Source organism: Leptopilina heterotoma, unplaced genomic scaffold, assembly GCF_015476425.1.
Source record: "Leptopilina heterotoma isolate Lh14 unplaced genomic scaffold, ASM1547642v1 Lhet_235, whole genome shotgun sequence".
Lineage (NCBI taxonomy): Eukaryota > Metazoa > Arthropoda > Insecta > Hymenoptera > Figitidae > Leptopilina > Leptopilina heterotoma.
In genome coordinates, this window is record NW_025110952.1 from 1,160,391 (window position 1) to 1,188,181 (window position 27,791).

A 27,791-nucleotide genomic window follows, 5' to 3' on the forward strand; every position below is an offset into this window, starting at 1 on the left:
TATTTTATGAACCATTTTTAGTAATACATTATTGTGTTTTGCGATACATAGATATTTATCTACTTGTATCTTTATTGTACATAACGAATTTAATGATTTTTTATGTCGCTAAGCAATATTTTAATAAGTTAATACGATGTGAATTGTAAAAAAAAAATAAAATTTTCGAGTAGATGTGAACTTTTACCATCACGTATATTGATTATTATTATTATTCTTCTTCTTCTTCTTCTTCATCATAGCGCATGGAAAGTATATATTTTATACACGTATAAGAAATAGTGTATAATGCATTTCGTGAATTTATTATTATAAATATGAATATTAAGAGTAAAATGGGACTTGTATGTGTAAGTTTTTTTGTTTGTCACGTGATCATTATCACGTGTGTGTATATCTCTTTGAAAAAAAAGAAGAAAAAAAAAACAGTTTGAATGACTTTTGTCTGATAACAATTTATTAACAATAAACACGTGTGACAAGAGAAAATGTGATTTATTTATTGTTAGTCTTTAAAAATAACCTTTCTGGGTGATATTTTCGTTCATTGAGAGGATTTTATTTCATAAATTAATTTTTTAATTTATAATTTTTTAGGGAGTAAAATTTACGAAGAGCGGAACTTTATAAATTTATTATTGCTCGCTTTCCGATATTTCTTCTTTCGTCAATTCTAATTCTTCTAAATTCTCCCGCCCTTCTATTTGATTGCTTAACGACATTAAACTCACCGGCGAATTAAAGTCTATTTCCTTAATTTTTTCTACACCCAACTCCTTTTTCGACTCTCTTCTTGATTTGTACAATGGATTCTCAAATCTTCCACCTGAAGAAGTGGGTTCATTGTCATCCTCCAACTTATCACTTCCTGACAATTGTACACCTCCTTCGGAAAAATTCTGAAAGCGTGCGAACTTATAAGAGTTTCCCTTCGCATTGTCACTTTGAAAGCCCTCACGAATTGAAAACCAAATTTCTCTTGTTCCTTGCAGTATTCTGGAAAATGAAAATTTTCAATTGTTATTTAAAAACTTTAGTTTTGTTGATAATATTTAAATCCCATTTTTTATCCCATTTTACTGCAAATAAAGTTTTTCGTTAACTTTAATTTAACGGACATTTTATGTTAACAGTAAAAAGTGTTCGCTTATATATACATAAGGCATAAATTGCACGTACAACTTTTCAGTAAATTGTGCGAATTCCTTAATTCCACTTCATTTGTCGACGAAACTCCTCGACTTCTCTCTAGTTAAAATAAATTTGAATATAACTTGACACACCTGTTAAGCTCTCGCTGACGGCACTTCGTTATACGTGAAAATGAATATTTTTCCAACATTTTCTGTCCAAATGGGACAAAAATGACAAAGACCATTTTAGCGAAAGTGTCTCTCTATATCTAAAATACACAGTTTCTACTTTAAAAATAAACAAAATGCATCCATTTTTTAAAGAATAATTTTTATTAAAATTGAATTTTTTTTTTGTTGAAAAATGCTGAATAATGCAATAAAAATAATTAAATTTATTAAAATATTTCAGATGTCTTAGAAGGTGATGAAATAACAGAATATAAAAAATTTGAAATAAAAAGAGAGTTTAAAAAATTTTATAAACTATGTAAAAAATGAATGATTACTATTTTAGTTATCAATACATTTTTAAATAATTCAGTTTTGTAAAAGAAAAGGAAAAGGTCAATTTTGATCGAGGAAAAATATGTAGCATCACGTACGTTCAAATCAGCATTTTATGGCGTTGGATATTTCTGTAAATTTTGTGTATAACTTTTTATTTCTATCAGCAAAACGTTTTTGACGTTTGTGATGCAGACCTTTTTTTTAAAAAAATTCACTAAAAGAAACAGGAATAAAGAAAAGAATGTGGAATATGAATAATTCTTTTTGCGTATCAAAAAATTTTGACATCGCATAATTTTGAGATGTTGATCCTATGAATTGAAAATTAATTTAACTTAATAAACTAGCAACAAATCGCGCGCTAAAGCGAGCGGCTAACTTCTTACTACCTTTTTTTTTAAATAAAATTAGCAATTTTAAAAATAATAAAATTTGAAAATTTTCTAATTTAAATGTTTGTTGAAAATACTAAAAAAATTCAATTTTGTAGAATTTAGAAATACTAAAAAAATTCAATTTTGTAGAATTTAAAAATAATTGCAAAAATTCTTAAAAAAAATAAAATTCTTCTTACTTAATTCAACTATGTTCAAATCTTGAAAAAAATTCTCGTGAAAATCCCAATTATCTTTATAAATAATAAAATTCTTCTCTAAAGTTGAATTATTTTCAAAAATTTTTCTAATTTTAATGATTTTCAATATCTATGATTTTAATAAAATATTTCCCAAAACGAATTCAATTATTTAAAAAAAATTTTAATTTTAAATTTTAGAAAATGACAACTTTGAATGAATAAATTAAATAATAAAAATTTCCGAAGAATTCTATTATTTTCAAATTTTTTATAAATTTCTTCGCAATAATTCAATTATTTTCATGAAGAATAACATTTTTTTTAACTAGGAATTCAATTATTTTCATAAATAATAAAATTCTATGTAGGTTTTCAATTATTTTCATAAATAATAAAAATCATCGCAGAATTTCAATTATTTTTGGTACAATGTTAATGGAATTTCTCGAAAAATGTAATTATTCTTAAAATTTTTATTAAAATTAATTTTCAAAGATTTTAATGAAATAATTTTTAACAATTCAATTTTTTTCAAAATAATTTTAATTAAAATCTTCGTAGAATTAAATTAATTTCAATAATATCAAAATTCAATTTATTTTTAATATCTACTATTTCAATAAAAATTCACAAAAGAATTAAATTATTTAAAAAGAAATAAATTATTAAAATTCATCGCAAGAATTAAAGTATTTTTCATACATAATAAAATTCTTCTCAGGTATTCAATTATTTTCAATACAATTATTAAAAAATTCGATTGTATTCAATAAATTAAAGAAATTTTTCCAAAAAATTCAATTATTTTCCAAAAAATTTTAATAAAATTCAAGAATTTAATGCTTAATTTCAATTATTAAGAAAGAGGATTATTATAAAAACTTGAAAGAAATTATTCATATAGAATTCAATTACTTTGAAAACTTGTAATTAAAATTATTAAAGAAAGTCCATTATTTTAGAGAAACTGAAAGAAATTCTTCAAAAGAATTTAATTAAGATTATGTAAAATTTTAATAAAATTCTTCCTAAATTCAATTATTTTCATAAACAATAAAATTCTTTGCAAGAATTCAATGATTTGCAATTTTTTTCGCAATAATTCACTTGTTTTCATAAACAATAAAATTCTTCGAAGAAATTCAATTATTATCAAATTTTTTGATAAAATTCTTTGCAAGAATTCAATCATTTGCAAATGTTTTATAAATTTTTTCGCAATAATTCAATTATTTAACGAAAAAAAAATTAATAAAAGTTCTTCATAAGAATTCAATTATTTTTGAAAATTTTAATAAAATTTGATGCAAAAATTCAATTATTTTAAAAAAGTTTGATAATATTCTTCGAATCAATTCAATTATTTTGAAAAATTTTAAAAAAATTCTCGGCAAAAATTTTAAGTATTTTCAAAAATTTTCCTCAATTCAATGATTTTTATAAATATCTACAAAAATTTTTCAAAAGAATTCAATTATAAAAAATTTTATTGAAATTCTGCGCAAACATTTAATTAAAATTCATAAAATAATTTAAATTTTCACAAGGAATTCAATTATTTTCCATAAATAATAAAATTTTTTAAGGAATTCAATTATTATTTTCATAAAAAATAATTAAAAATTCTAGAAAATAATAATTTAATTAAAATGATGAAAATTTGATGAAGTTACAGTAACAATATTCTTATAATGTAAAATAATGATTTTATCTCTCGGTCATCTTTAATTTATTAGAAAACATGAAGAAATCGATCACTCCGAGTCTTCGACTCGGAACAATTGATATTTTCATGTTTTATAAACAATACTTTTATAAGTTGTTTAATTTAAAAAAGGTTTGAATTTTGAATTTTTGAATGTCTTAATTCCTGTGGAAAATCCTGTTCCAAAGATAAGATTAAAAATATAAATTATGCAAATATTTTTCTTCTTTTTCTAAAACAAAATAATAATTTTCTTAAAAAAATTGTGATTCAAAAAGAAAGTTATGGAAAATAAATAAATTTTCTATTTCTTAATCACAGTTGTTTAATAATTTTCTAATTTTTTTAGAAGTAAAGAAGAAAAATAATTTCAATTTGACAAAACATAATATTTAACAAAATTTTAGTCTTTTAATGAAAAGAAGTAAAAAAAATTCTGATGATTTCTATTTTCTATCTAAAGTTAACAAAAAACAAAAGTATAAACAAAAGACAACTTCAGAGTGTGAGGGACAGAAAAAGTGAATGAAAGAATGAAAGTTTATTAAAAAAATTTTTTAAAAAAATGCTATTTCTTGCTTTACAACTGGTTCACCTCCCTTAAGGAAGCTACCTACATTTATAGGGGTGGAAAAATCGATTTTTGCATAAAAATAGTCATACTTGAAATATTCAAAAGTTTTCTGAATATATATTTTCAAAGCGAAACACCGTAAGCTAACAAAGGAGAGATGGGTAACTGTGGCACTGAGGTATTCCCTTTGTTGTTTGAATCAATTTGTGTATTACAAACAGGAAGAATTGATATATGAAGCTGAAATAGCAGATTAAAATATGTAAGCACTTTAAAAAAGTTTTTTTAATATCGTAAATTCCTATTTTTTAGATACTACAAAAAATGTACCATCCTAAAGTATATTATCTCCTATATAATATTAACATATTCGTCGTCGTTTTGTCGTCCGTCGTTCGTGTACTTCCGTACTTCATCGTTCGGTCGTTCGACTTTTATCATTTACATATTAATTATCAAAAATAAATTACAATTAATTATTTATTTGTTATTTTGTTTCTAATAGTTTTCTAGTCAAAATTAATTAATATTATTTTCATGTCATTAACATTCAAAAATTCAATTATTCAGAAGAATTCTACACAAAATCACTATTTTTCTAAATTTATTCAGGGAAATCAGGAAAAAGTCAGAAAATTTTGTCAAAAGTGCTGGAATAATATTCAATTTCAAGAATGCATAAGAAAATTCTGAATATGTTATTCTTCAGCATTGAAAAGATTTTATATATTTCAAACTCTTCCTGTTTTTAACAATAATTAGACTTTACAGATTTAAAATTGATTTTCTTCAATAATTTAATTTTTGAAAAACTGTCGAGAAAAAATTATGTTTTATTTATTATTTTGAAATAATTTTTTATTTAAAAATTAAAAAAATAATTGAATTTTATGAAATTTGTATTTAAAATTTTTTTATAAATAATATAAATAAGCAGTAAATGTCACGCCTGCCAAACAAAGTATTTAATTTATTATTATTATTATTATTATTATTATTATTATTATTATTATTATTATTATTATTATCATTACTCAAAAGAAATTCGATTATCTTTACAAAATTTCAATAAAAAATTCTTCGAAAAATTTATGAAAAATTACAAAAATGTTATCTTTTGAAATTATTACAGGTGATACACGGAGAGAGAATATATATTAAATTTTGTAAAAATATTTTCAAATTGGGGAAAAAGTGCGACAAAGCGAAATTTTGATATCAAAAAATACTAAACTTTAAAAAAACTTATATGAAATTTAGTAAAGTTATATTAGAATTTAATTAATATTCTTGATATTTGATATAATTATACTAAATTTCACATAAGTTTTTTTAAAGTTTAGTATTTTTTGATATCAAAATTTCGCTTTGTCGCACTTTTTCCCCAATTTGAAAATATTTTTACAAAATTTAATATATATTCTCTCTCCGTGTAGCTAAAAAAACGCGCGTGTAGTTTCTCCTAGTATTAATAGATAATTAATAATAATGCCTATTAACAATAAAAACTGGTACTTAATCACTTAACTACTTAATCACAAAAAATAATTAAAGAATTAAAAAAAAAAAAATTTGTGCAAAAATTATGATTATAAAATAGAAATATTATGCATATTTATTCATTTAGTAAGAAAAATGAATTTCGTTAAAAATTGAAATTTACAAAATGTATCACTGCTTTGCTAACTTTGCATAAAATTTCATATTTGTGCCTTCAAAAAATGAATTTCAAAATGTTTTGATAAAATTCTTTATCAGACTTAAATTTTAAGAAATTTTAATTATTCAATAAATTATTTATTTTTGCATTTAAATTATTGAATTATCTAATAAAAATTTATTTAAAAATGAATTTCAGTTAAAGTTCTACATAATAATTATTGAATATTAAAAGCATATTATAGCATGAATTTTAAGAAATAATTAAATTTTAAAATGGTTCCAAATCAAATTCTTTAAAAATTTGTATTTTTCATACTTATAACTAACAATTCTGTATAGAATTAATTATTTTAAAAAAGTTGAATTGAATTTTTTTCTGAAATTATTCGAAGTATTTATTGTTTAATTCGTATTTAGTTGAAGAATTTCTGAATAATTTAAATTTCGTAAAGAAATGGATTTTAAAATTCTCAAAGAACTTTTTTCAAAAATTATTAAAAATAATTTATTCCTGCTGGGAAAATAATAATGATTAAAATTTATTTAGAAAAGAAGTTATTGATGTTTTCAAATAATTTTAGAATTAAAGAAATTCATAAATAAATGTAATGGAACATTTTTTGGAGTATCTAATCATTTTTAGAGTTAATCAGAATATTCTTTAGAGTCAGGCATGCGCAGTAGTGTTCTATCAATAATACGCATGCGCAGTAGTGTTCTATCAGTATCAAGCATGCGCAGTAGTGTTCTGTCAATGTCAGACATGCGCAGTAGTGTTCTGTCAATGTTACGCATGCGCAGTAGTGTTCTAACACTATAAAGCATGCGAAGAACATTCAGAACTTCAAAATTGAATTTTTTAATCCATACACAATCTAAAAATTATTTTTCTACAATACAAAATTTCCAAAGCCCAAAATGTTCAAAACATGAAATTTCCAAAATAAGAAGTGTTGAATTGTAATGTAAGTGAAAAGAATTAGATTATTGAGCATTAAGATTTAACAATATTCTATTTCTGTGTAAGATATTTTTAAAAAATCATTATTGTCAATGTTTTACAAAAATTTAAATAACTTCTAAAAACATGAACACTTTTAATGATCTTAAGCTTACATTAAGGGTTATTTTCTACAGAATGGGAATTACTTGTAGACATGAACGTGTAATTTTCTCTTAGAAATTGCAGGTCGGCAAAGTTATACACAAAAATTTCAATTTGAAATAATTTTTTTGTACAAAAAACTATTCTTCAAAAAATATAAAACATGATATGATGTAGATTTTTCAAGAAAATTTAGTAAAAAAATATGTTTGAATTTTAAAAATTATTTTTCTGTTAACCCGTTGCCTGTTGACGACCGTTGGATAGTAAACTTCTTAGCGCAAAATAAATGCAATTTCTTATGTAAATTATAAAAGTAAATTGTTTTATATCATTATTAACACACTATTCATTGCAGTGATTCTAAATTAAGTAATAAATAAATGATCATTTATTATTTTTAAATAATATAACAATTTAAAAACAAGTAAAATTTATTTTTAATTTAAGTCACATTTAGTGTATTTTTGAAGTCGGTGAATTTAATTAATTTCAAAAAATTCAAAATTTTCATCATTTTTGAAATTTATTTGGATTTTTATCAATTTCAGTATCTAGGGATATTTTGCTGAACATTTTGGGCCAATCATATGATTATTATTTTTCCAAACAGCGAAGGGGTTTATAAGATTGTTTCAAATTTTTTAATTGTCTAATTTTGATACATTTCGCTTAAAGTTTGTAATAATAACAAATTGTTAACATTATAGAACAGTATGAAGCTATAGAATTTCTTAAAAGTGACTTAAAAATTTGTCCACCATATTGGATTCATCATTTTCAATTTCTACAAAGTAACTTTATATTTATAATCTTCCACCCCAAAAGCCCCCGAGTAACATCACGTTTTAAAGGGAATAGGATCAAATTTGAAATTTTTTTTCGCCATATTGGATCCGCCATTTTAAATTTTTAAAAAGTGACTTTACACTTTTATTCTAACTTTTGAATTTTTATTTATACAAAAAAATGTCTAATTTAACTCGCATCTGCAAAAGAAAACATTGACAACCAATGTTTACAAACTTGAATGTAATTTGGCGAATTATCCGGATTAGGAAAACTTTATATAATACAAAAAGAATTTTATTTTTCAACTTTTGCTATCATTTTGTTGATTTGCTCTTTCCTTGAACATAAATCTTCAGCGTTAATTACTTGTATTCATAAAGAATACGAGTAAGAATGGTGGATATTTAAATTGCAAGCTTCTTGTTAAGTTCATAAGCTTATCGCGTCATTTGAACTAATTTTATAATGTTTGTCGAAAGAGAGAGAGAGAGAGAGAGAGAGAGAACTAAGAAATAGGTCTGGAAATAAATTGTTAGAATGTCAGCGAACTGGACTAATTAAATATTACAACCACTGTTTTCGAGCTCTCGCTTCAAAGTGCAAACTTCGTCACTAGAAAAGGGTAGATGGCAAGGACGCGAGGTTTATGAAGAGTAGTACCGCGGATGCAATGTTCAAAGGAAGAAATAGGCAAAGTGAAGAAGAAATTACCAACACAAGTAAACAAAATTCGAAATGGCAAATGAGACCAAGCTGAGTGCCAGTGAAAATTAAATTACTCTGCAACTGACACTATATATATAAACACACCACTTTCTTATCCTATATCTTTCCAATCATTTTCTTGCTCTCACCAAGTTTCTCCTGGTCTTTTACGTCCCATTTCTGAATGAAAGTTAAAACATTTTAGATAACTTCAATTAATTGCTATTTCAGAGTACTTTAATTAGTTTGCTCACGTCGTTATATTTCTGAATTTGCTCAAATTAAAATTGAGTTACGCAAGTAATATATTAAATTGTATTCTTTTTAATTCTTACTGATTTTTTAAAATACGAATCAAAACATACAATGTTGCTACTATGCAAATTTAGATGCTGTTGGGATGAAAACTAATTATTTGATATATAGAAAATTCGATGTTTTAAAGAAATACTCACTGTAAATAGGAATATCCATTGTAAAGAAATACAATCGTGAGGGAAATAAGGGCGAAAATAAGACCACCAAATATGGGCCCCAACACTCCAGCAAGTCGATTATCATTTACAGGTCCTCCAGAGTTCTCAGTCTTCAACACTTGAACGCCCTCATCTGCATTTAAAATAAAATTAACTATAGGTATTAATTTGAATGTTCTTTCATTCTTTCATTCACTTTTTCTGTCCCTCACACTCTGAAGAATTGTCGTTTGTTTATACTTTTGTTTTTTGTTAACTTTAGATAGAAAATAAAAATCATCAGAATTTTTTTTACTTCTTTTCATTAAAAGACTAAAATTTTGTTAAATATTATGTTTTGTCAAATTGAAATTATTTTTGTTCTTTACTTCTAAAAAAAATTAGAAAATTACTAAACAACTGTGATTAAGAAATAGAAAATTTATTTATTTTCCATAACTTTCTTTTTGAATCACAATTTTTTTTTAAGAAAATTATTATTTTGTTTTAGAAAAAGAAGAAAAATATTTGCACAATTTATATTTTTAATCTTATTTTTGGAACAGGATTTTCCACAGGAATTAAGACATTCAAAAATTCAAAATTCAAACATTTTTTAAATTAAACAACTTATAAAAGTATTGTTTATAAAACATGAAGATATCAATTGTTCCGAGTCGAAGAAAAAAATAATAATTAATATTAAAAAAAAGTGATCGATTTCTTCATGTTTTCTAATAAATTAAAGATGACCGAGAGATAAAATCATTATTTTACTGTAGGATTTTCAGTTTAAAATAAAATCAATAAAAAGATCTTTTAGTGGAATAAATTTAAAATTCAAAATAGTGCCGGTTTAGTTCTGTAGGTGTCGTGAGTGTAAAGGAAGAAGGGCGCTCTTGCGCATAAAGACAGTATATTTTAATAGACGCTACACGATGCATGTCATTTCTTTTTATCCGTTGTATTAATTATTGTATTAAATAAAGTTTAGTGTTCATATTCTATATCTTGTAGTTTACAATTGGGGGCTCAACCGGGATACGGATATAGTTAAAGAAATGGAAAAACGCGAATGAGATTGTACGTGTAAAAGATGAGTTAAAAAAAAAAAAAACGTGGCCGAGACGAGAAGACGCCATCAAGACGAAAGACGATATAAAGACGAAAAGACGCTATTAAGACGAAAGACGTATAATAAATAAACTAAAAGACTGAGATTTGTTTCGAAGTACGGAAAAATAAGTTATATACAGTTGGATTGTGTATATATTAAACTGACGAACGCGTTGTGTGGCATTTTGTGAAAAAGCAGTGGACAGTGGTTCGGCGGCCATTTTCTTTTGCAAGTGATTTGATTCGAGTGGTGTATTTGTAAGCATGGAGTGCTTAGAGCAAATCTCGTACATCAAGAAGAAAATAAAATTGGCCTCGCGAAAAACAATAGTGGCTTTTCACAAAGTTGTTTTTGAAGCCGAAGGTGATAGAGGGAATCGCCAGAGACTTAGAGAATGGGCAGGGTTCACATTTAGCGAAGATTCCGAGGAGTATCGGGATAAAATGGAATATATGGGAGCATTCTCTATTGGTGATCTAGTGTCAATTTGCAATCTGCTGGGAATTGATCATGAAGGAAATAAAGAGCAGATGAGGCAAAATATTGTCAAGTCATTGATGGATATAAACTCTCTACTTCCAAATGAGGATGACGACGAAGTTAGTCTAGATAGCAGTGATGGAGATCTAGATGATGGGACGAACAATAAAAATGAGACGAACAATGGCGAAGCAAGAAATGAAAGGAACACTGGTGAACAAAGAAATGAGACGAATATGATTGGAAATGGTACAAACGGAACTGTGCAAAGGAATAATGCTGGTAATCACGAAGAGAACAACGAACAAGAATACAATTTTAGAGGCGAAATTGGCTTTGATCAGAACAGTAATCGAAGTTCCATGAAGTTCGCTTTAAGCTACAAGGATGTAGAAGATTTTATACGCCCTTTTAGTGGAGAAGACGATTATCCTATTGAAAGATGGGTTTTAGATTTTGAAGAAGCAGCCGTATTGTTCGATTGGGACGATCTTCGAATGTTGATATTTGCTAAAAAATCTTTAAAGGGTTTAGCGAAAACTTTTGTGCAAGGGGAAAAAGCCGTGAGATCGTGGTCAGAACTTAAGAAATCTTTAAATTTTGAGTTTTCATCTAAAATGAATAGTGCTGATCTACACAAGCTGCTGACTGAGAGGAAGATGAAAAAGAATGAAGGAGTTCGAGAATATTCAATTGCTATGAAAGAATTAGCTTCTAGAGGATCAATAGAGGATGACGCACTAATTGATTATATCATTCGTGGTATTGAAGATGAACCAGCAAATAAGGTTATGTTATACGGAACAACAAAGTATAGTGAATTTAAAGAACGTTTGAAAGCCTACGAGAAAATGAAGAAGATGGTTCCAGGGACAACAAAATCACAAAAAGGACAACGAGAGGATTATTCGAAGAAGATGTCGAAACAAGGTGAAGTGAAAAGTGCTCCAAAAAAAAGTGACAGATGTTATAATTGTGGAGAAGTTGGACATCGATCGAGAGAATGTTCAAAAAAGTCGCTAGGTTCGAAATGTTTTAAGTGTGAGGGATTTGGACACATAGCGAAAGACTGTAATTCGAATTCTAGCAAAGTGGATGTTAAACGAGACTGCAATCTTGTGAGTTGTGTCGCCAATAAATGTGAAAAGGACGTTTTTATTAACAATGTTAAAATTGTCGCATTAGTTGATTCGGGCAGTGATTTAACGTTAATTCGAGAAGAGCAATATAAAAAAATAGGTTCACCTGCACTTTCAGATCGACATATCCAGTTTCGTGGCGCGGGATCAGGACGATTTGAGACATTAGGTGACACGAGTGTGAATTTGATTATAGATAACGAGGTCTATTCGATTGTTGTTCATATTGTTCCGGACGGAGTAGTGCAGAATGGTTTAATTCTAGGAACAGATTTTCTACGTTCAGTCGAACTAAATATCAAGAAAGGTGTAGTGACAATCACTAAAATAGAAAACAGTGACAGTGATTTATTAGAAGTGCTCAAAATTGATGTGATAGAAAACAATGAACTAGATTTAACGCACATTAAAGATGAAAGTGTTAAAAACGAGGTAATTGATTCGATTATGAACTATTTACCGGAGAAAATAAAAGAGACTGGTGTAGAAATGCGCATTGTTCTAATGGACGATATTCCTGTGTATGAGCGACCGAGAAGATTAGCGGATATTGAGGAAAAAGATGTTGAAAAACAGGTTCGTAAATGGTATGAAGCTGGTATCATTCAGCTTTCGATATCTGATTATTGTAGTCGTGTTGTACCAGTTCCGAGAAAAAATGGTCCAGTGAGAGTTTGTGTCGACTATCGCAAAGTCAATACGAAGACTGTTAAAGTTCGGTTTCCTGCACCAATCATTGAAGAGCAACTAGACAAACTACAGGGTGCAAAAATATATACGACGATGGATATGGAAAACGGATTTCTCCATGTGCGGATAGAAGAAGGAAGCAGAAAATATACCGCGTTTAGTGTACCGAGTGGACATTATGAATTTACGAGAGCCCCGTTCGGCTTTTGTAATTCACCTGCATATTTTTTCAGATATGTACAAGCGGTATTTCGTGAATTGATTAGAGAAGGGATCGTCGTAGTGTACATCGATGATTTTGTGATTCCATCAGACAACGTGGAAGAAGGAGTGGAAAAGCTACGTCGTGTACTAAAAGTGGCTAGTGAATACGGACTGAAATTCAACTGGCAAAAGTGTCAGTTTTTGAAAGAGAAAATTAACTATCTCGGCCATATTGTTGAAAGTGGAAAAGTGTCGCCTAGTGAAGATAAGACGAATGCCGTGAAACACTTCCCTAAACCGAATAATGTAAAGGCTGTACAAAGTTTCTTAGGATTAACCGGGTATTTTAGGAAATTTATTCCACAGTACGCGTTTATTGCTCGACCTTTGTCGTATTTACTTCAGGAGGAACAGGAATTTCAATTCGGAGAACATCAGGAAAATGCATTTAATCAATTAAAAAAAGCATTGAGTGAGCAGCCGATACTCCATTTATTTAAATCAACAGCTGAGACGGAATTACACACGGACGCATCAAGTTTGGGATTTGGAGCAATCCTATTGCAGCGTAGTGATGATGACAATCTTATGCATCCAGTGTATTATGCCAGTGGTAAGACATCACCAGCGGAATCAAGGTATGATAGTTACAAATTGGAAGTTTTAGCTGTCATCAGGGCCTTGAAAAAATTCCGAACGTATTTACTCGGAATAGATTTCGTGATTGTGACGGACTGTAAAGCATTTACTCAGACTTTAAAGAAAAAAGATCTATCTGTTCAAGTGACAAAGTGGGCTCTATTCTTAGAAGAATTTCGATACAGGATTGTTCATCGACCAGGAAACAACATGCGTCACGTGGACGCGTTGAGCAGGTTTCCTCTACCTTCTGCAATGATAATTAGTCAATGTGAGACAGGTCTTGTAGAGAGATTACGTTCAAGTCAAGAAGAGGACGAAGAATTGAAGGCAATTAGCGAAAAAATTACTGAAGGAGAGACTACCGATGGTTATCATGTTACGCGAGGACTTTTAATGATCAATTTGAAAGGAGAAGATCTAATTGTTGTGCCAAAATTGATGCAAACTTCATTAATTCGACAAGTTCATGAGAGTGGACATTTCGCTACTGCAAGAACAATGCAATTACTCAAAGATGAGTACTGGTTTCCGAATATGCAGGCGCAAGTTGAGAAGGTGATCCGAAACTGCATTGTGTGTATCCTCGCAGAAAGAAAGTCCGGAAAAAAGGATGGCTTTCTTCATCCAATCCAGAAAGAAGCTCCATTAGATACGTATCACGTCGACCATATTGGGCCGATGCCATCGACAAGTAAAAGTTATAAGCACATCTTGGTGGTAATAGATGCTTTTACCAAATTTGTGTGGTTTTACCCAACGAAGAGTACAACGTCGTCAGAGGTAGTAGACAGGTTAACAAAACAAGCGTTGGTTTTTGGAAATCCAAGGACAATCATTACAGATCAAGGGACTGCATTTACTTCCCAGGAATTTCAAACTTTCTGTCAACGGGAAAATATTCAACATCATGCAATTGTGACTGGAATACCAAGAGGAAATGGCCAAGTGGAGAGGGTCAACAGGACGTTGATTCCTATGATGACTAAGTTATCCATGCCTCATGCTGAGCAATGGTACAAATTTGTTGGAATAGCTCAACAGTATTATAATCACGCACCATGCCGAAGCACAGGTTTCTCTCCGTTTTTTCTTCAGTTTGGAGTCAAAATGAGACTAAAGGAAGATTTACGTGTGCAAGAAATTTTGGAAGAAGAGACTTTATTGGACTTTCAAGAAAAACGCTGTGAGCATCGTGAAAAAGCTCACGCACAAATCAAAAAAATGCAAGAAGAGAATAAGAAGAGCTATAACCGAAAGCGAAAAGCTCCGCATGAATACGAGAAGGATGACATTGTAGCTATTCAAAGGACTCAAGGAGGTCCAGGTTTAAAGTTCCGGGCAAAATATTTGGGGCCTTACAAGGTAACTAAAGTATTACGGAATGATCGGTACATCGTGGAAAAAATCGGCAACGGTGAGGGTCCAAAAACAACATCAACAGCGAGTGATCACATGAAACAGTGGTCAGAGTTTGAAGAAAACTAGTTCCCAGTGCCAGAACATCTGAGGTCAGATGTTGTCAAGATGACCGAGTGTAGGATTTTCAGTTTAAAATAAAATCAATAAAAAGATCTTTTAGTGGAATAAATTTAAAATTCAAAATAGTGCCGGTTTAGTTCTGTAGGTGTCGTGAGTGTAAAGGAAGAAGGGCGCTCTTGCGCATAAAGACAGTATATTTTGATAGACGCTACACGATGCATGTCATTTCTTTTTATCCGTTGTATTAATTATTGTATTAAATAAAGTTTAGTGTTCATATTCTATATCTTGTAGTTTACATTACATTATAAGAATATTGTTACTGTAACTTCATCAAATTTTCATCATTTTAATTAAATTATTATTTTCTAGAATTTTAAATTAGTTTTTATGAAAATAATAATTGAATTCCTTAAAAAATTTTATTATTTATGAAAATAATTGAATTCCTTGTGAAATTTTAATTATTTTATGAATTTTAATTAAATGTTTGCGAAGAATTTCAATAAAATTTTTTATAATTGAATTCTTTTGAAAAATTTTAGTAGATATTTATAAAAATCATTGAATTGAGGAAAATTTTTGAAAATACTTGAAATTTTTGCCGAGAATTTTTAAAAAATTTTTAAAAATAATTGAATTGATTCGAAGAATATTATCAAACTTTTTTAAAATAATTGAATTTTTGCATCAAATTTTATTAAAATTTTCAAAAATAATTGAATTCTTATGAAGAACTTTTATTAATTTTTTTGTTTGTTAAATAATTGAATTAGTGCGAAAAAATTTATAAAACATTTGCAAATGATTGAATTCTTGCAAAGAATTTTATCAAAAAATTTGATAATAATTGAATTTCTTCGAAGAATTTTATTGTTTATGAAAACAAGTGAATTATTGCGAAAAAAATTGCAAATCATTGAATTCTTGCAAAGAATTCTATTGGTTATGAAAATAATTGAATTTAGGAAGAATTTTATTAAAATTCTACATAATATTAATTAAAATCTTTTGAAGAATTTCTTTCAGTTTCTTTAAAATAATGGACTTTCTTTAATAATTTTAATTACAAGTTTTCAAAGTAATTGAAATATAAATATAAATATATGAATAATTTCTTTCAAGTTTTTATAATAATCCTCTTTCTTAATAATTGAAATTAAGCATTTAATTTTTGAATTTTATTTAAAATTTTTGGAAAATAATTGAATTTTTTTGAAAAATTTCTTTAATTTATTGAATAGAATCGAATTTTTTAATAATTGTATCAAAAATAATTGAATACCTGAGAAGAATTTTATTATTTATGAAAAATACTTTAATTCTTGCGATGAATTTTAATAATATATTTCTTTTTAAATAATTGAATTCTTTTGTGAATTTTTATTGAAATAGTAGATATTAAAAATAATTGAATTTTGATATTATTGAAATTAATTTAATTCTACGAAGAATTTAATTCAAATTATTTTGAAAAAAAATTGAATTGTTAAAAATTATTTCATTAAAATCTTTGAAAATTAATTTTAATAAAAACTTTAAGAGTAATCCCTTTTTTTTCATTAAGATTGTACCAAAAATAATTGATATTCTGCGATGATTTTTATTATTTATGAAAATAATTGAAAACCCACATAGAATTTTATTATTTATGAAAATAATTGAATTCCTAGTTAAAAAAAAATGTTATTCTTCATGAAAATAATTGAATTATTGCAAAGAAATTTATAAAAAATTTTGTAAATAATAGAATTCCTCTGAAATTTTTATTATTTAATTCATTCATTAAAAATTGTCATTTTCTAAAATTTCAAATTAAAATTTTTTTTAAATAATTGAATTCGTTTTGGAAAATATTTTATTAAAATCGTAGATATTGAAAATCATTAAAATTAGAAAAATTTCTGAAAATAATTGAATACTTTGGAGAAGAATTTTGTTATTTATAAAGATAATTGGGATTTTTACGAGAATTTTTTTCAAGATTTGAACATAGTTGAATTTAATAAAAAGAATTTTATTTTTTTAAAAGAATTTTTGCAATTATTTTTCAATTCTACAAAATTGAATTTTTTTAGTATTTTCAACAAAAATTTAAATTAGAAAATTTTCAAATTTTTAAAATTACTAATTTTATTTTAAAAAGGTAGTAAGAAGTTAGCCGCGCACTTAAGCGCGCGATTTGTTGCTAGTGAAAATTATTTTCCAACTTTCATATAATCATTAACATGCATATTGCTTGCAATTAGCAAATTGATAGATTAGAGTGTTATTAAGGTTGAAGTGCGCACGAAATTCTGCATACATAATTGAATGAGAACGATTTTTACAAATTTTTAACGTCGCATTATTATGCAACTAATTATTTATTTTCTTATTCAATATCGAAAAACAAAAATTAAATATCGGATCTTAGAAAAATATTTCTATTGTTTGAAAATAGCTTGAGGTATAAATTTTCTTCTATTTATCCGATGAATTTGAATTCATATTGTTATAGTACCTATCAAGTAGGATTCCAAAGTTCTCAAGGCTTCCAAGCTGCCTTCTCCAGTATATTGGCCTTTTTCTGCTATAAGAACTTCCACTCCACCTTCCCACGTCGTTCTTATGTACCAGGAAATTGAAGTGTGATACGATTTCAGTGCTTCATTTGTAAATCGACTTAGAGAACGAGTATAAACAATGCTCGAAAATGATAAACGTGCGCCACAATAAGGACAACAATGTCCTTCCACCTTTCAAGATTGAATAAAAAAAAAATATTAAAAAGTCATAGATTTCTTCATGTTTCATAATAATTAATAATAATTTTGAATAAAAATAATTTATAATAATTAAAATCATTATCAATTCAATTATTATTTTTAAGAATTTAAAACTAAAATTCTTCCGATTATTTTTTTAAATTTTCGAGAAAGTTCTTTGACAATTTTCAAATTCATTTCTTTACAATATATTCAATTTTACGAAATTTCAATTATTCGTAAATTCTTTAATTAAATAAATATTAGAAAATAGAAAATAAAAATAATATTTAAAAAAACCAATTAAACTTTTTCACAAAAAAAAAATTAATTACAAAATTCAATTATTTTTTAAAAATTCACGCTCTATTGCATTTAATATATTCTATTATATAAAAGTTAAACTGAAATGGTCATTTTTGCGAAAAGCTATTTTTGCGAATCGCCATTTTTACGATTTGTCAATTTTTCGAAAAGTCATTTTTATGAAAAGACATTTTTGTGAAATGTCATTTTTGCGAAAAGCCATTTTTGCGAAAAGTCATTTTTATGAATTGCCATTTTTGCGAATTGTCATTTTTGAGAAATGTCATTTTTGCGAATTGTCACTTTTGCGAATCGCCATTTTTACGAATAGCCATTTTTACGAATTGTCATTTTTACGAAAAGACATTTTTGCGAAAAGCCATTTTTCTGAAATGTTATTTTTACGATTAGTCATTTTTGCGAATTGTCATTTTTGCGAATCGCCATTTTTACGAATTGTCAATTTTCCGAAAAGTCATTTTTGCGAATTGGCATTTTTGCGAAAATTCCTATAGTAAACTTGTATGCATATATAGATTCACTATAGGAATTTTCGCAAAAATGACAATTCGCAAAAATGACAATACGTAAAAATAACTTTTCGCAAAAATGACTTTGCAAAAATGACAATTCGTAAAAATAGCAATTCGTAAAAATGTCGATTCGCAAAAGTGACAATTCGCAAAAATGTCATTTCGCAAAAATGCCATTTCACAAAAATGTCTTTTCGTAAAAATGACAATTCGCAAAAATGACTAATCGTAAAAATAACATTTCAGAAAAATGGCTTTTCGCAAAAATGTCTTTTCGTAAAAATGACAATGCGAAAAATGACTTTTCGGAAAATTGAAAATTCTTAAAAAGGGCGATTCGCAAAAATGACTTTTCGGAAAATTGACAATTCGTAAAAATCGCGATTCGCAAAAATGACAATTCGCAAAAGTGACATTTCGCAAAATTGGCTTTTCGCAAAAGTGCAGTTCGGTAAAATGACATTTCGGAAAAATGACATTTGGGGAATAATCATGCGCCCCCTTCGAGCCCTGAAGTATAGTTAAAATTATTTTTTAATAGAAAAAAAATTGATGGAGAAATATTTATCTTATAAGTGGGCGTATACAGTCATAATCATAAAAAAAAGTGGAGGCAGCATAAAAAATTATCAACATTTAAGGTACGTTAAAATTAATGTAAATATATTGTATTAAAAAATTACCAAATCAGGATTTTAAAGCATAGTGGAGCATGAACCGAAAGTAAGTATTATTCAACAAGATCTCTTCGAATTTGTGGACAAATTTATCATAATACATATATATGCATTACATTCAAATGAAAATTAAAAGCGAAGACATGAACAACTTTATATCTACTCGACAATATCATAAAGCAGAAATATTTTTTTAAACCCTAAAATATTGAACCATTTAACGTCGTAAAAAATTTGGTAATTTAAACATCGTTAAGTATATATATAATCTGTGCTGCAAGCGTATGTATTTCATCATAATCTGCATATACATTAAAGTTTATACCTACACCAAAGAAACTTTCTGAGCGAATAAGTAATAAGTATATAACAAAGTTTATGACCCTAGCGTTTCATATTAGGCAAATTCCTGACTTTATGTTATTAAATAAACTTCGTATGCAATGTACTCTAGCTAAACAGTAAATAATACTATTACATTGTTATTAAAAGTTTAGGGATCATGTATTCTTTTTTTAAGAATACATTTAAGAAACAAGTATTTTATAAGATTTCCAAAAAAATTTATAAAAATTTATAAAAATTTAGAAAAATTTAGAAAAATTTAGAAAAATTTAGAAAAATTTATAAAATTTAAAAAAGGTAAAATTTTATAAAAATGTAAAGCACGAACGAGATAAAGTATAAAATTAAGAATATTCAAAATTCTTATATAATACAAAGGTGACACTGTTGCAGCAAATGCATATAAAGTTTATCATAAACTAACCTTTAATGGGTTTTCACATTTTGGATATCCACATCTTGGCCTTTGTATATCACAAACTTCTTCAAGATAATCTTCTTGTTTTCCCTCTTGACATAAGCAACGTTCACAACTCGTTAATTCGCTGTAACTATAAAAGTAAGCACTTAAAAATTAGTTTATATTTTTTAACGTATAGAGGAAAATATATTTTACTAAAAATATTTATTGTAGTGTTTTAGTTTCGGAAATTGAGGTTGAATTTAAAATTACTAAATCAGGACTCGAACCAGTGAAAGTATTTAAAAATTTTAAAAATACGGACTTTACGGAACAAAAATTGAAAAATTACGGACCATTTATGCACCAATTATTGAAAAAATTATAACCCGAATAATTTTACTTAAAAATTAAATTCTTTATAACTATAAAACATGAAGACAAAGAATAACTCCGAGTCTTTGACTCGGAGTGATCGTTTCTTCATGTTTTATGTTAATTAATGACCGAGTGATAAAATCATTATTTATCAATTTAATTATTATTTTCAAGAATTTTTAACTAGAATTCTTCTTTGAATCGATTATCTATGTTAATTTTTAATAATTTTCAAAAAAGTTCAAAAAAGTTCTTTGACAATTTTCAAATCCATTTCTTTACAATATTCAATTTTACGAAATTTCAATTATTCGTAAATTCTTCAATTAAATATATTTATATTTATTCAAATAAAGGTATTATTAGAAAATAGGAACTTAAAATAATATAAAGAAAATTCAATAAAACTTTATCAAAAAAAAAAAAATTAATTTCAAAATTTAATTATTTCTAAATATTCACGCTATATTGCTTTAACTATTCAATTATTATCTAAAATTTTAACTGAAATTCATTTTTATGAAATGAAAATCAATTTTTATTAGAAAATTATTAAAATTCAATTTCCACAAAGAATTTTATCAACAAATTTTTAAGTAATATTGAATTCTTTTGACGAATTTTAATAAAATTTTAAAGAATAATTACATTTTTCCATGAATTCAATTACAAATTTCAATTGTATTGAAAATAATTGAAATTCTGCGATGAGTTTTATTATTTTGTGAAAATAATTAAATCCCTAAGCGAAGAATTTTATTGATTTTTGAACAATATTTAATTTTTTCGAAGAATATATTATTATTGCTCTTTAAAATAATTGAATATCTGCAATAATTTGTAAATTTTTTAAAATAAAATTTTTTTTTCTCGTGTTTTTAAATAAAATTTTTCTATAAATCCCCAATGGGAAATTTACAACTGGCGTAGTACTGCGCCAGCACTGGCAGCACTGGCGGCAAGGCTGAGAGCCAGCACTGGCATGGCACTGGGATGATAACGCCGTCTGGCGCTGCCGAAGTACTGTCTGTCAGTGCTGCCAGACAGCGCTGGCGCAGCACTGGACCAGTGCTGGCTGAGAATATTGCCGCAATAAATGCCGTATTTTTATTAATTAGTCGTAAATTAATAATTATAAATAATTTAACAACAAAATGGTAAATAATATTAATAAATAGTTATTATTCATAAAATATTTCTCTTCTCAAAGAAATTGTATTAAAGATGGAGACTAACAATGGATATAGTAAATTAAGTAGAAAAAAATTGTTTATAACATTTAAAAATTAAATAATAAACAATTACAGTAAGTGTGCATTAGATTTTCATACGTTAGAACCTAACGATTGGAATCTAGAAATATCGCAAACCTATGAAAATAAACAAAATTGCTGACGAGGGGAATCGAACCTACGACCTACGGACTAACAGACTAACGCTCTAACCACTATGCTAACGACACGTGTGTACAGTAAAGTATTAATATCTCAGTATCATTCAGACATACAATTATTGAGTCAAAGATGAGAAAAAAATAGGGATACGTTAGAAATAATGAATTGAAATAAAATAAATTAATTTAAATTTTTAATAATTAAATTAAATTACTTTACTTATTGCATTTAACATTTTACGTAATTCTTAAATTACGTGGTAATTTTTTAATAATTTTTTATTCATAGTAAGAAGTATAATATTATTTTAATAGGAACCAAATTATTATTGAGATTAAAGTTTAAATTTTGTTTATAATTTTAATTTGTTTAAATAGTTTATTATTTACAAAATTAGACAATTGTGTTAAATTGTTATTATTAAATTTGACAAGAATAAAAAATGAACAACTGAAAAGTAAAATATTAATTTTTTTCAATAAATTTATATTTATAAACATTCATAAACTTTTTTTATAATTTTTTTCAAGTCTATGTCAAAAAAGCAATGTTGGCAAAGAGCGTCGTGAACAATTTTTCTATACTCAGCCAGCACTTGCCGCCGTGGCTTGTCCAAGCTCTGGCGAAACAAAAATTCTGTACTGCGCCAGCACTAATTGTCGAGGCTCGGCTAGACTACGCCGAACAATCGTCTGAGTACTAAGCCAGTGGTGAACATCGGCACTACACTGGCATTTCCCATTGGGTCATTATTTTTAATAATTTTTGAAAAAGTTCTTTGGGAATTGTCAAATTCATTTGTATAAAATTTAATTTTACAAAATTTTAATTATTCGTAAATTCTTCAATTGAATATTAGAAAATAAAAACTTGAAATAATTTCAAAAAAAAAAAAAAAAAAAAATTCGTAATTAAAATTTCTGAAAAAAATTAATTCCACAGAATTGTTAGTTAAAAATTCAGATTCTTAAAGATTTTAATTTGAAACCTTTTCAAAATTCAATTATTTCTAAAAATTCACGCTCTAATGCTTTTAATATTCAATTATAATCGAAAATTTTAACTGAAATTCATTTTTATAAAATAAAAATCATTTTTTATTAGAAATTTCGACTAAAATTCAATTATTTAGGTACAAAAAAACAATATATTGAATAATTGGTTATTTATTAGAATTAAATACTCATAAAGAATTTTATCAATAAATTTTTAAATAATTAAATTTTTTCGACGAATTTTAATAAAATTTTTAAACATATAACTACATTTTTCGAAAAATTTGATTAAAATTTGATTAAAAATATTTGAAATTCTGCAATAAATTTTATCATTTATCAAAATTGAGATGAAAATAATTGAATTCTGAAAAGGAATTTTATTATTTACGATAATAATAATTGAATCCGTGTAAAAATTTTATTATTTATAAAAATAATTGAATGAAATTTATAAAAAAAATTTGTAAATAATTGAATGAAATTTATAAAAAAAAATTTCTAAATAATTGAATTCATGGGAAATTTTTATTATTTTATAAAAATAATTAAAGGTTTGCGTAGAATTTTATTAAATTTTGTTTTTTTATATAATTAAATTCTTTTGGATAATTTTTTTTAAAAATAGTAAATATTTAAAAGTTATTGAATTGCGAGGAAAGTTTTTTTTAAAAATAATTGAAATTTTGCCAAGAATTTTTAAAAAATATTTTTGTAAATAATTGAATTTCAGAGAAGAATTTTATAATTTCTAAAGATAATTGAAATTTTGACGAAAAATGTTGAAATTCATTTTTAAATCAATTTTTATTAGAAAATTCTACTATTCCTAAAAATTAAATTATTTAAATACAAAAAAAAAATTTTATTAAATCCATGTTTTTTAAAATATTGAATTCTCGTAAAGAAATTTTATCAATAAATTTTTTAAATAATTGAATTCTTTTGACGAATTTTAATTAAAATTTTAAAGAATAGTTGAATATTTTTCGTGGAATTCGATTAAAATATTGTAGATATATTAAAAATAATTGAATTTTATTATTTTTGAAAATAATTTGAATGCGAAGAAATTTATGAAAAAAAATTGTAAACAATTGAATTATTTTGTAAAATTTTATTAAAATAGTAGATATTAAAAATCATTAAAATGTGGAAAATTTTTGAAAATAATTGAAATTTTGTTAAGAATTTTATTCAAATAAATAATTGAATTTTAGAAAAGAATGTAATTATTTATAAAGATGCCCGTGTATGTAAATAAATACATAAATAAATAAATAATTAAAATTTTGCCGAGTTTAAAAATTTTTACATAATTTTTTTTTTTACATAATTGATTTTTTGCGAAGAATTTTATTATTTTTAAAAATAATTGAATTTCTGCAATAATTTGTTATTTTATATCAAAGACACACAAAGGGGTTAACATTGGGTTTGTTTTAATAATAACGAAAATAAAATCGAATTCTAACTTACCGGACTGTTCTTCTTGTACTTGAAAATTCCTTATCGTCCAAATGATAATTCCATTCAGATAATGGAATTTCCTTGCTGTCTAATAAAACCCCTTTGACCTTGACTCCTTGCATAGGCAAATGAATATTAAAAACTCGATTCTCAGATGGAAGAACAACCATATCTACTTGACAGGGAATTCTCTCCAAATGTGGAACAGCTTCTGATGTCGAATTCCAATTTTGTGGATCAGCCCAAAATAATGGTCCTTTCTTTGACCATGTTCCAATTTTTTCATTTTTTTCCAATTTATCAACTATCTGCGCATTTTATTAAAAAGGAAAAATTCTTAATATCTCTCTTCATTTTTTCATTTTAATTTCTTTTTTAAATTATAACTATATAACAAAATTACGAGTTTCAGGATTCTCCTCTACTTAATTTTTTCCTCAAGCAAAGTGAAAAAAATTTTCTGACTAAAACTTGTTAAATATATTTTCTGAATAAAATTTTAATTAAAATAAGATTATTGGCATTTTTTTTTTTTTTGCTATTAATATCAACTTTCTGCAATAATTTTTTACTCTGAAATTTTTATTTCTCAAGAAAATTGTTAGTGAGGATGCTAATATAAAAATATAAGATTGGGAAGGAAATGACAGTTATTAAAAGTCGACATTTTTAAAATTATAAATTCGTCATTTAAAAAATGGATTAAATTAAAAAGAGCAAAAATACTTTTTACTTTAATAATTAAATAAAAGAATAACATATATTTAACGTAATTTAACAAAATTACTGTATTTTAATTATTTTCCCAAAAAAATTAAGTTCAAGAAATTCATTTTTATTGTAAATTAGTAGTTCCACGTTAAAAACCCCTAAAAACCCTAGTTACCAAGTTTCATAAAAATTCAACGAGTTTTTTTTTTAAATTTCCGCCATTTTGAATTTTACTAATTTAACATCAGATTCGTAATCAGTGACCCTAAAAACCTCTAATTGTCAAGTTTCATAAAAATCCAATAAGTTTTTTAAAAATTGTCCGCCATCTTGGATCCGCCATTTTGAATTTTGCAAATCTGACTTTAAATTCGTAATTAGTGATTCCAAAAATCACCGCATAACGAATATTAGCAAATTTTAAATACTTTTTTCGGTTCATGAACAGATTTTTTTTATTCGGCTCATTGTGTAATGGCGGAAAAATTTTATTCTGTTTTGCAATACGAAATTTATTTAGTTATTTTTTTTATTAATTTTTTTTCGAGATTTCGTGTTTTACCGTTTAGATAGTTTATTACAGATTTTAATTCTCTCATATTGAAGGATTTCCCTGGAGTCACTTCAGAATAACTTCCACAAGTGGTTTCCGGAAATACCTATTACCACATCGGCTTTTAAAAATTCATAATTATATTATTTTTCACTTAAGTTAAATTAACCCAGAATTAACAGTTTTCTGAAAAAAAAAATTTTATTTTGAAAATCTGACATGAAATTCGTAATTAGTGACAATAAAAAAACCCCTCCAGTAATAATTCTGGTGATAAGTTTAATCAATTTTAATTTTTTTTTTAAATACGATTATATTTCAAAACAATAAAGTAAACAAATAAAATTCATTAAAATATAAAATTGATTTCAATGAAATTTTACAAAATTTTTAATTGTTTAATTTTTTTTAATTAATTTCAAAAATAAAAATTTTTATATTTTTTTATACTTTTGCTTCCCTTAAATTTTGAAAGGATTTAATTCAAAAATCTTTTAAAATTTAATTAATTTTCAAAATTCTAGTTATAACGGTTTATATATTCAATTAAAATTGAAAACTGAAAATTGAACTGAAATTTTTTTTTTATTTTTTTTTTTTAACTGAAATTTTGTTAAAATCAATTCTTATCAGAATTCAACTAAGAATTATTTATAATAGAATAATTTTTGTAAATTCATAAAATAATGTATTTTTAAAAATTATATTTATAGATATAATTTTTAAAGATGAAGAAATAAAATTCTTTAAAATGTAAAATTTATTTTAATAAAATTTTACAAAATTTCCAATTGTTTCAATTTTTAAATTATTTTCGAGAATTCAAGTATATCTTCAAAAAATTTTAATTAAAATTTTTAATTCTTCAAGAACCTAATGTTTTTCAAAATTTCCAAATTAAATCTTTCAAATTACGATTATTTTTGTAAAATAAATATTATATATAAAACAAAAAATTGTAATAAAAAAACACTAATTTCACGTGAAGACAGATTCTTCCGATTATATTATTAAACTACGAGTTTTATAATATTCATGAAAATAATAGAATTCCTAAAAAGAATTTTATTATTTACGAAAATAGTCAAATCTCAGTAAAAAAAATTTTTGATTATTCATGAAAACAATTGAATTATTGCGAAGAAATTTATAAAAAATTTATAAATAATTGAATTCCTGTGAAATTTTTATTATTTATAGAAATAATTAAATGTTTGCGTAAAATTGTCTTAAAATTTTTTTTTTTTAATAAGTGAATTCTGTTGAAAAATTTAATAACGAATTTGAAGAGAAAAAATTGAATTCTTTCGTGAAATTTTATTTGAAAACAATTGAATTTTTGCTAAGATTTTACTATTTAAAAAAAGAATGAAATATTGTTTCGAAAAATTTATTAAAATTTTAGAAAAACTTTAAAATTTTTTCGTAAAATTTCAAAAAAAATTGAATTGTGAAAAAATTTCAAAAAAATTGAATTGTTACGAAGATTTTATTAAAATTCTAGAAAATAATTGAATTTTTCCGAAAAAAAATTATTAACAATTTTTTTTTGAAAAAAAATTTTTTTATGAAATTCCATTAAAATTGTATTAAAAATAATTGAATTTTAGCAAAGAATTTTAATATTTATGAAAATAATTGAATTTCTACGCAGAATTTATTAAAAAATTTCGGAAAATAATTGAATTCTTTTGATTTACCAAAAAAATTCATTCTATTAAAAGTTTCCAAAATAATTGAATTCCATCAAGAATTTTTATTAAAAATGGAATTGAAAGTTAATTGCCCTAAAGAATTTTATTATTTTTGAAAATAAAATTGTATTCTTGTGAAGAATTTTATTAAAATTTTTCAAAATAATTGAATTTCGGAGAAGGATTTTGTTATTAATAAAGATAATTGAAATTAAAAACAAATTTTTTTTTAAATTTAATTTTTTTTTAGAATTTTTGAATAATATATTTTTTTTTCTTTCTTTAAAAATTTATATTTAGAAAAAATCTTTACCTGAAGTCCTCCATTTTTTGCCAGAATCAAGACACCATCAGCTGGTAAATTTATTGTCGACATTCGTAATTCACCCTCAGGCGGGAGACCAACAACATTTCTCATTTCAAGGGGAAAAATTATATGACTTCCTAAATCTGGAACACGTCCCTCCGCCCAATTATATTCACTATTCCATTCTTGATTTGGCAGCCAATGTTTATTTAATCCCAATGAAAATTTATTTACACCAATAAATAGAAGACACAGAAGAATTTTCATTTTCATAAAAAAAAAAAAAAAAAAAAAAAAATTCCAACCCAAAAA

At 25.3% G+C, this 27,791-nt stretch overlaps 1 protein-coding gene across 1 annotated transcript; it reads right to left on the reverse strand.

Annotated features, from left to right (window-relative positions):
• LOC122502593 (protein amnionless) lies at positions 1–27,746 on the reverse strand. Its single transcript, XM_043612731.1, has 6 exons — positions 27,486–27,746; positions 24,224–24,522; positions 20,002–20,128; positions 17,473–17,707; positions 9,219–9,372; positions 1–996 (listed from the first exon to the last, which is right to left on the reverse strand). Exons 1-6 carry the CDS (start codon positions 27,744–27,746, stop codon positions 636–638), a joined length of 1,437 nt encoding a protein of 478 aa, XP_043468666.1. The 3' UTR covers positions 1–635.
• Between the last annotated feature and the right edge of the window lie 45 nt (positions 27,747–27,791).

Excerpts from the sequence above, each read along its gene's own strand:
- LOC122502593 (XM_043612731.1), bottom strand. The coding sequence starts at position 27,746 with ATGAAAATTCTTCTGTGTCTTCTATTTATTGGTGTAAATAAATTTTCA. Across the intron at positions 20,129-24,223 it reads AGTACAAGAAGAACAGTCCG|TTACAGCGAATTAACGAGTT; the intron begins GTAAGTTAGAAT and ends TTACTTTTATAG. Across the intron at positions 9,373-17,472 it reads TTTGGAATCCTACTTGATAG|ATGAGGGCGTTCAAGTGTTG; the intron begins GTACTATAACAA and ends TTTTAAATGCAG.